The sequence below is a fragment of the Lathyrus oleraceus genome, chromosome 7 (assembly GCF_024323335.1).
Source record: "Lathyrus oleraceus cultivar Zhongwan6 chromosome 7, CAAS_Psat_ZW6_1.0, whole genome shotgun sequence".
Classification (NCBI taxonomy): Eukaryota; Viridiplantae; Streptophyta; class Magnoliopsida; order Fabales; family Fabaceae; genus Lathyrus; species Lathyrus oleraceus.
The window spans coordinates 169,085,581-169,096,433 of record NC_066585.1 but is presented as its reverse complement, the minus strand read 5'-3'; the positions used below and the strand labels follow the sequence as shown (position 1 = coordinate 169,096,433).

Below are 10,853 nucleotides of genomic sequence, written 5' to 3'. Positions count from 1 at the left end.
CTTCATGACATGCTCTCGGTATGGGATCAAATTGGGATGGCGGGTCTCCCAATCTCCTTTGATTTGATAGATGACAAGTGCTGAGTCTCCATACACCACAAGAATCTTGACTCTTAGGTCAACAGCTGCTTCGATTCCCAAGATACATGCTTCATACTCCGCCATGTTATTGGTGCATTTAAAACATAACCTTGCCGTGAAGGGAAGATGAAAATCCTTTGGAGAAGTTATAACAACCCCAATTCCGTTACCCAATGCATTTGAGGCACCATCAAACACGAGTGTCCACCGCGATCCTGGTTCGGGTCCTTCTTCCGGGCTTGGAATCTCATAGTCTCTTATGTACATGACGTCTTCATCTGGGAAGTCGAGTCTCATCGATTGATAGTCCTCCACTGGCTGGTGCGCAAGGTACTCTGATAACACACTACCCTTAATGGCCTTCTGAGTTACATACTAAATGTCATATTCTGATAACAACATTTGCCAGCGAGCGATTCTGCCAGTTAATCCAGGTGTCTCGAAGATGTACTTGATGGGATCCATCTTGGATATTAACATTGTTGTATGACAAATCATATACTGTCTCAGACGACGAGCAACCCATGTTAATGCACAACAAATCTTTTCTAGCATGGAGTACCTGATTTCACATTCTGTAAACTTCTTGCTCAAGTAGTAGATAACATGCTCTTTTCTACCCGTCTCATCATGTTGCCCCAGTACACATCCCATGGATTCATCGAGTATTGTCAAATACATAATGAGAGGCCTTCCTGGAACTGGTGGCACTAAGATTGGTGGTTCTTGCAGATACTGTTTGATTTTATCGAATGCACTCTGGCAATCATCGTTCCACCTAACGGTTTGATCTTTTCTTAACAACTTGAATATCGGCTCGCAAGTGGTTGTCAAATGCGAGATGAATCTAGAAATATAATTCAATCTGCCTAAGAAACCACGAACTTGCTTCTCTGTCTGAGGTGCTGGCATCTCTTGAATAGCTTTGACTTTGTCAGGATCAACTTTTATGCCTCTCTGGCTCACAATGAATCCTAGAAGCTTTCCAGATCTGACTCGAAAAGTGCATTTAGCAGGGTTTAAGCGCAGTCTGTATTTCCTCAATCTTACAAACAACTTCTTTAGATGACTAACATGCTCCTCTTCTGTCTGAGACTTGGCAATCATGTCATCCACATAGACTTCAATCTCCTTATGTATCATATCATGGAAAAGAGTCACCATGGCCCTTTGATAGGTTGCCCCAACATTTTTCAGGCCAAAAGGCATTACCTTATAACAGAAAGTGCCCCATGGTGTAATGAAAGTTGTTTTCTCCATATCTTCGAGAGACATTTTAATCTGATTATATCCTGAGAATCCGTCCATGAAGGAGAATACAGAGAACTGAGCTGTGTTATCTACCAATACATCAATGTGAGGTAAAGGAAAATCATCTTTGGGACTAGCTCTATTCAAGTCTCTGTAGTCTACACACATTCGAACTTTTCCATCTTTCTTCGGAACTGGCACAATATTAGCAATCCACTGCGGGTAAGTTGCAACAGCTAGAAAACCTGCATCAAACTGCTTTTTGACCTCTTCTTTGATCTTGACAGCCATGTCTGGTCGAGTTCTTCTCAACTTCTGCTTGATGGGCGGGCATTCCGGCTTCAACGGCAGCTTGTGCACAACTATGTCGGTGTCGAGTCCTGGCATATCCTGATATGACCAAGCAAACACATCCACGTATTCATGTAGTAGCTTGACTAGTTCCTCCTTCACACTTTTTTTCAAAGCAGTTCCGACCTTGACTTCCTTTCTATCCTCTTCAGTCCCTAGATTGATCACATCCACTGGTTCCTGATGAGGCTGAATCATCTTTTCCTCTTGTTTCAAAAGTCTGGTCAACTCTTCTGGGAGTTCGCATTCTTCCTTACCGTCCTCTTCAGCTTGGTTAATCGGGAGGTCGAAGTCATAGGGAATTATAGCATTGTCGTGTTCAATGGATCCAGTTATTAATGATCTGCATGGAAATGATTTTTCTTTTTAGCGGAAGATTTTGAAAAATGAAAGTGATGTGAAATCAAAATTGCCATTTTTTAATTTTGTTGTTTATTTGTTTGTAAAAAAAATTAGAAAGATGAAAGATAGGGATCTCAAAAAAAATGTGCTTTGTATTGATGATAAGGCTTAAATATTAACACAAAATGGGCCCTACAAAGCTATCCATATGCCTTGGGCGTGGCATTGGATATTTTTAGAAAACAGTAAATTACTTTGAAAAAGAAACTATATTCGGAACATCTGTTGCCTTCCAGTTAGTGAGAGCGGCATCCGAAGGTCCACAAAACACCATCTTGGACAAATCTAGATCTTCATCTTCAAGAGCATTCACTTGATCATCACTTCGGAAACCAGCTTTGGAGAATATTTCCTAGATGCTAGAAACCTTCCCTTGATGTATCATCTGATCTTTGAAAAGTTCAATAGACGGCTGATATCCTAATCCACACTTGTCTTTCTTCTCTGGTAGTTCAATCACTGTGCCCCAACTTCCAGAGCAACCAGCTTCAATTGCAGCTTTCACACTTCCACGAGGTTATGACCCCCTTGGGTTCTTCAACAAGTTTCGGCTTAGTCTGGACCACATTGACCACTTTAAGGGCTTGGAGAGGAGTTTCAACAATGTCTTCACCTACTTCAATGTATCTGAAAGAAGTCAAATGGCTGACGAAAATATCTTCCTCTCCGGATACTGATACCAGCTTACCAGAAGTAACAAACTTCAGCTTCTGGTGAAGTGTCGAGGTGACAGCTCCAGCAGCATGGATCCAAGGTCTACCTAACAAACAGTTATAGGCAGGCCTAATATCCATTACCTGGAAGGTAATACGGAAAGTTTGAGGGCCAATCAGGATTGGGAGGTCAATCTCCCCAATAATTGTTCGCTTAGACCCATCAAAAGCTTTCACTATCAAAGCACTGGGTCTCATCTACACCCCTTCAATATTCAATTGTGCCAGGGTAGTCTTAGGTAACACGTTCAAGGATGAACCTGTATCTACCAGTACTCGAGCCAAAGTGACATTTGTACACTGAATGGAGATATGAAGCGCCATATTATGTTCTCGCCCATTAGGGGGTAAATCATCATCAATGAACATCAAATAACTACTAGCATTGAGATTAGCAACCACATTATCAAACTGAATAACACTGATATCTTCTACCACATAAGTTTCGTTCAAGAACTTCAATAGAGCAGTCCTATGAGCCTCAGAACTCATAAGTAGAGAAAGGATGGATATTTTTGAAGGAGTTTGGTTGAGCTGATCTACGACCTTGTAATCACTCTTCTTGATGATCTTCAAGAATTCTCTATCCTCTTCAACAGTCACTGCTTTCTTAGATGAGCCTTCTCCTGCTTTTGGAGGATTCACCTCTTTCCCATTTGTTGGTTCAACTGTTGGTGCACTTTCTTTGTTTGGGATCACTTCAGGAGCGAAAACCCTTCCACTTCGAGTCACACCACTAGCTCCAGCGATGTTAGTCACATCTGGGTCTTTCAAGATTACTGGTTTGTTACCCACATAAACTACAGGCTCATAGTTCCAAGGCACGACTTTGGTACTGTCAAATGAGAATGGAGCGGGAACATGGATAACCATGGGCTCAATCTTCTTCACTGGCTCTAGGTCAACATTTCTCTGATAAGGGACCACAAAAGGCTTGGGAAGCCTCTCTTGATCAAACACATGCATAATCACATCAACGCCCTCATCAATCTTTGCTCTAGTGAACTGAAAAACCCGCTGATCCATCAAACGTTGAAGATAAATTTTGAATTCACCACACTGATCAGGGTTGGACGAACATACCACACAACTATCATGTACTCCATTCATCAATTCTGATTCCATCAATCTAGCATGGACCACTGTTAAAAGAGTCTTCAACTTGAACACATCCTTTATCAATCCATCATCAGTTGAACTTTCTATAGCATTAACACTTGAACTATCATGTTTAGGCAAATGATTGTTCCCCACATTTGGAACATCAGCAAAAGACAAAATTTTCTGATCTATCAACTCTTGGACCCGAAGCTTGAACACCTTGCAATTCTCTGTTGTATGACCCTCTGAATTAGCATGAAAGGCACATCTAGCATTCTCATCATACCAAGGCTTATGCGGCTTCGGCATTGGAGGTAATGCCCTTGGCACGACAGTCCCATTCTGAATCAGATACGGTAGCAATTGAGTGTAAGTCATTGGGATAAGAGTGGTATTCACATTATTATACTGTTGATATGGTCTCTGCTGATTTGGTCGTTGCTGCTGAACTGGACGTGGTTGATTATTCTGTTGATTTCTCTATTGAGGTTGAGGTGGAGGAGCCTGGAACTGAGGTTGTGGAGCTTGATATTAAGGAACTGGAACTTGATAGGGAGGTACCGGAGCTGGAATAGGAACATGAGAAATTGGACGGTAAGGCATGGTTGGATATTGAGCAGCCGCTACGTATGGGTACTGATAATAAGGCACAGAAGCAGGAGCTTTGTATGGTGGCCTCCCCCTCTGAGAAGAAATGGCACTAGTCTCACCCTCCTTCCTCTTAAATCCGTTGAAAGGCTTCTTCAAGATTGGTTGACTGCTGGAACCTCCTGGATTTTACCACTCTTCAGTCCTTCTTCTACTCTTTCTCCCACGATCACCATGTCAGAAAATCCTGTGGACACACTACTGATCAATCTTTCATAATATTGGCCCTGCAAGGTTCCCATGAAAATGTCAATCAATTCACGATCAACCAGCGGCGGGTGCACCCTTGCAGCCAATTCTTTCCAGCGTTGTGCGTATTCTTTAAAAGATTCATTGTCTTTCTGGGCCATACTCTGAAGCTGAGTACGGTTTGGTGCCATGTCAGTATTATATTTGTATTGCTTTGCGAATGCTTAAGCCAACTCATCCCAAGTGTGGATGTTGCTACATTCCAACTGCATGTACCAGTCCAAAGATGCCCCAGTTAGACTGTCCTGAAAGCAATGGATCATGAGCTTATCATCTCTAGCATAGGCAGCCATTTTTCTACAATACATTTTCAAATGTATGTTAGGACATGTGAGTCCTTTGTATTTTTCAAATTCAGGCGCTTTGAATTTTGGAGGAATCACCACGTCTGGGACTAGACACATCTCTAAGGCACTTAAACGGGTTGAGTTATGTCCTTCCAAGATTCTTAGCTTTTCGGCCAGAGCACGATTGTGATACGGTGAACTGACTTTGTGTTTTTGCTTTGAAAAGCAATGTTGCGGATAGCAAGAGTCGCCACCGACTTTTCTTTTATCCAATAAGGAAAGACGGAAAAGAACAGGAAAGACCTTGATTAGATTTTGAGTTCGGGAGGTACATTATACAAAGGGAAGGTGTTAGCACCCTTTGTATCCATGGTTATCCATGGGCTCTTAATTGCTTAACTCACTTATGTTTTCCTTGTTTGAGAAAGTGTTTGAGAAATGTGGTGTGTTTAGAAAATATTTTGAAAGGAGAGTTTAACTTTGTAATGATTCTTGTACGAATGTATACAAAGTGTTTATCTCGTTTGATTTTGGAAGATGTTTAGAAAAATATAACTCGGCGATGATTCTGGTGCGAATGTATACCAAGTGGTGATTTTCTAAAAGATGTTTTGAAAAGTGTGAGGTGTGAAAAGTATTTTAAGATGTGAACAAGCATTTAAGAGTTATACCTAACCAAGGTCTTTATAGGTATTTCCTATCCTTATGAGGGTAAAACTGTCCTTACTATTGAGAAGTAAGTAGTCTTATCCTTTGGATGTAAAGGGACATCGTGGGGTCGTCGATTGGTCATTGAAGGCAACATTTGTAAGGATACCTTAGCATTCGAAGAGACGATCATCATTTAATCGTAGGCTACAAGGAAGGGTCATCGAGGGACAAAGTCATATATTCGAAGGCAACGTTCGAGGGACAAGGTCATATATTCGAAGGCAACGTTCGAGGGACTATGATTTATCTTGTAGGGACATTGACCTTTTGATCGAAGGGACTATGACTTATCTATTTAGGGATAATGATGATTTAATCGAAAGGGTTTTTGCTAAGGGTATCCCCACATTCGCGGGACATGACCGTAATATCGTAAGGCAACAAAGAGAGGGCTACCCTAGAGGTGCAAGTGTGGAAATGATTGGATTCAGGTATATTATCTTGAATTAATTTATCTAAATTCGATTATTTATCTTTCCATGCAATCTTATTAGCATACATGTAGACAGTTATATTCACAGTATGGAAAAATTAAAGTGCGAAAAATAAGACTACGCTATTACATGGCTTCGGGATGGGGGTACATAATTTAAAAGGGGATAAAATATCTAAATTTTAATTAACGAGTACAAAATTAAAAGGGCATACAAAATAATAAAACATAATTAAACTAAAAAGAAATAAATAAATAAAAATCCTAATTAAATCTATTACATAGAAAGTTCATGACAAATGAAATAAATAAACTAAATTTAAGAATGACTTAAGAATATTTTTAGTCTATAATAATAGAAACTTTTTTTTATGAATTTATGGAAAAAACTTAGACTAAATTGATAGAAATTTTAAAAGAAAAGAGAAAAAAAATATAATTAGATTTTTATTATTCAAAATAGCCCATTTTAATTAATTAAGTGATATATGAAAATTTAATTAATAAACTAGATTAAATTATATCCTAGTTTAAATAACTAACATAATATATTAATTAAAAAATTAATTAATGGGTTTTATTTTAATAATAGAAAAATAGTGGTGAATTAATTATAGAGGAAAGGGAGTAAACATAGTAAAAACACTGAAAAGCTAAAAAATAGGTCATGGGGACTCAAACCCAGGACCTCTACGTGGAGGTGAGGGGAGAGCTACCAACTCGCCTTCATTAAAATATATATTAATTCTACATGGATTTTTCCATTTTGACACAACACCACCATGCATGTTACGGCTTTCTCTCTTACGGCAAGCTACTTTATTTTTTCTTATGCTGTTTCTTTCATGTGAATACAACAAACCTGTAACTTCATCTTATATCAAACCACACACATAAAATAAGATCATATGTAATCATCATGCAATAATAAAAATAGTCATGCACAAATCAAGAAGCTTATATTATTTTACTCATGTATTAGTTCTCTTTACTGCAAGTGATAATAATAAAACAAACCTTACACATACATGTTAAAGACAACCAAGGATTTATATTATCATCATCATTATTATGTAATAACAGCATGTGAAATAAACATAATCATGCTAGAAACAACACTCATATAATAATAATTAAATGGCAGATATAATTCTTTAATCATGCAAACAGAATTTCTCCAACATGCTATGACATATCAAGAACAGATGCATACTTGAATAAAGCAATATCAACATCCACCAAACCATGAATACATCATCTCAAATATATATATATATATATATATATATATATATATATATATATATATATATATATATATATATATATATATAACCAATATTATTCATGCATGAATTAAGGAGTATTACAAGGTAATCATGCTGGATGCAAATTCCCTAATAAACACTTACTGGGGATTTGATTCTTCTAGCTTGCTCACTGTATATGTGTTGTTCTTATTCAGGCTATGAGTGCTTTATGGTTGCTTCTTTTTTCCCTGCCCGTGAATCTTCTTGCTTCTGCTTTGCCTTGTGTATCTTCTTCTCCTGTATCTCTCCTCTTTTTCCTCTTCCTCTTCCTCTCGCTGCAGCCATATGAAGTATTTATAATAGTGTGGATTAAGGTTTAACCTTGCTAAATATTTGGATCCCTTCCTATACTTTAGGGTTTAACCTTGCTAAATATTTGGATCCCTTCCTATACTTTAGGGTTTAACCTTGCTAAATATTTGGATCCCTTCCCTATACTTTAGGAGAGTTAGGGTTTAACCTTGCTAAATATCCCTTCCTATACTTTAGGAGAGTTAGAGTTTAACCTTGCTAAATATTTATTAAATACAAATATTATTATAAATAATGAATAATTTAAATAAAAATTCATTTAAATTTTAGTTACATAATTGAATTAAAATTTAAACCTATTTCTATTTTTACTTTCATCATTTAAAAAGAAAATCAAAATTATTCTTACTTATATCAACCAAAATTATTTTATAATTTATGGGCTTAAAAAAATGTTACTCTTATAAATAAATTTTATTAAGTAAAAAACGTGAATTACTAAATAAATATTATTTATAAATAATGAATAAATGGAACATGAGTCACTAAATTATAAAAAATAGTTATTATAATTTAATGAGCTTTAACAAATAAAATTAATTTAAAATTTTAATTATACAATTCAAATTCAAATCTATTTTTATTTATCATTAAATTAAAACTATTTTATTTATATATATAAAATTTATTTATATCATACAGATAACCAAAATTATTATTATTTTTTATATCTGTATCACGTAATAAAAAAATTAAAATTTATAATTTATATGAGAATGTATGCTAATGAATGAATGCAAATGTGAAATGAATGCCATGCATGAATCAATTTATCATAAAAATTAACAAGCAAATTTTGGGGTATGACAGCTGCCCCTATTCAATATTCTTAAACCGAGAGAATTAGAATGATATGTACGCAATTCGTGATCTGGAGGTGGAAGATTATTGAACACTTAGAATATCCCAAAAATTTGCACTTGTTAATTAAAAGATAGTCTTGATGGAGATGGGCTTAAAGATGTCATCCAGAAAGTTTGATGATGAGAGCTTCAGAGTGCGTCGTACATTAGACCATATCTGAAGACATGGGTGTCACACTGGGTCGTACACTAGACCGTATAATGAGTCATCCATTAGGTGATATTAGGGTGAGCTGAACCTGATGAGATAAGGATCAGAATGGGTCATACGCTAGACCGTATCTGAGTAGCAGAGTGAGCCGTCCGTTAGGTTGTATCTGGAGAAATAAAGATCAGAATAGATCGTACGCTAGATCGTATCTGAGTAGTAGAATGAGCCGTCCGTTAGGCTGTATCTGGCGATAAAAAGTAGTCGTACGCTAGACTACATTTCAGAATGTACTGTACGCTACGTAGTATCTGATGAGAAGAGCCAGACTGGGTCGTACACTAGACCGTATCTGAGTTGCAGAATGAGTCGTCCATTAGGCTGTATCTGAGGATAAAAGATCAGAATGGATCATACGCTAGATCGTATCTGAGTAGCATAATGAGCCGTCCATTAGGATGTATCTGATGATAAAAGGGGTAGTCATACGCTAGACTACATTTCAGAATGTACCGTACACTAGGTAGTATCTGAGGGGATGAATATCCAAATGGATCGTACGCTAGACCGTATTGGAACACTTGAAGGAACCATACGTTAGGCTGAATCAGAATGAGCCGTACGTTAGGCTATATCTGATAATATTTGTATATGTTGTATTTGCAATAAATGTCTGGGATGTGCTTAAAGATGCCATCATTAGGAGGATATCAGAATGCTTGTCAGAATGAATATTCATATGGATTATATCTGAAAGATGTATCTGAATCTTGAATGTAATCGATAAAGATATATGTCTGAATGAATCTTTATTTTGACTGTATCAGGAGGATAATTAACCTGGAAAAAAAAAGAGTTAGCCTCATGCCATGTCATGATGCATGAGATGTTTTATGCTCTTGAAAATAAATGCGAACATTGCATGCATGTATATGCTGTGAAATGATGCATGAATGAATTATGCGTCTGAAATTTTTTGCCATGGGAAAATAAATCCTGATATTCTGGTTGGAGATATTTGTATTGATGACCCTTTCTTAGCTGGGGATATTTGATTTTTGTCTGATGGTAGAAATATTCAACAGAACCTGACTGGGGATAAAAGAGATGACCAGTCTGTCTAGCAGTGCCAATTTCTTCTGGGAATAACTGGTTTTGCTGGGGAATAGGATTTGCAACCGGATTTGTTAGAACGCATGGTTAAACCTTATCCTTGATCCTAAAGTCTTTTAGTAATTGCTATTTCTATTTTATGCATGTATTTTCGGTAAACATCAATCATATTCAAATGCATATATTAATTCGAATTAAATCAATGGACGTTTATGCAAACAAAACGGAGAAAGTAAAACAAAAGTATCTTTTTGGAAATAAAATTGTATTGATTTTGAAAGAGGGCCTATAAACAAGCAATTTTAATACAAGGAGACAGAAATCCTAGTAAGAGGAAATTGTCAAGAAAGCAAAGAAAAAAAACAGCTATGAAAAAAAAAGTCCTATTGATTTTAATTCTACTACTGCTATTATGTCTTCAAGCATCTCATCTCTTGCTGTCGGATAGAAGTGATTGGCTTGTTCAGTCTCTTTGACTTTGGTGAAGTTGACCGAGAACGGGACATAGTCATACGCTTTAATCCCTAATTTTTGCCTGGACCGCCTTTTCAGGTTTTCGACTTGCCGGGTGTACATTTTTATATGTTTATCCCTAATTTTTTGCCCGAACCCTTTTGGTTCGCCGGGATGCCCTTACTTTTGCCAAGATATGTCGACCTAGCGGGTCTCTTTTATGCGTAGTATTTTTTAACTATGTCCGCGTTCACGGGATGCGGGAAATCTTCGCCATCCATTGTAGCAAGCATCATGGCTCCACCAGAGAATACCTTCTTAACTACAAATGGCCCGTCGTATGTGGGAGTCCATTTGCCTCTAGGATCACCTTGTGGTAGAATGATACGCTTTATCACCACGTCGCCAATTTGATACACCTGTCTCT

General features: G+C 37.2%; 1 protein-coding gene across 1 annotated transcript; it reads right to left on the bottom strand.

Annotated features, from left to right (window-relative positions):
• Window positions 1-2,996: 2,996 nt before the first annotated feature.
• On the bottom strand, window positions 2,997-4,277 carry LOC127102651 (uncharacterized). Its single transcript, XM_051039997.1, has 2 exons — window positions 3,356-4,277; window positions 2,997-3,229 (listed from the first exon to the last, which is right to left on the bottom strand). The coding sequence occupies exons 1-2, from the start codon at window positions 4,275-4,277 to the stop codon at window positions 2,997-2,999; spliced, it is 1,155 nt and encodes a 384-aa protein (XP_050895954.1).
• Between the last annotated feature and the right edge of the window lie 6,576 nt (window positions 4,278-10,853).

Coding starts and splice junctions, on each gene's coding strand:
- LOC127102651 (XM_051039997.1), bottom strand. CDS start 4,277: ATGACTTACACTCAATTGCTACCGTATCTGATTCAGAATGGGACTGTC. Junction 3,230..3,355: donor CTTGAAGATCATCAAGAAGA/GTGATTACAAGG, acceptor CTTATGTGGTAG/AAGATATCAGTGTTATTCAG.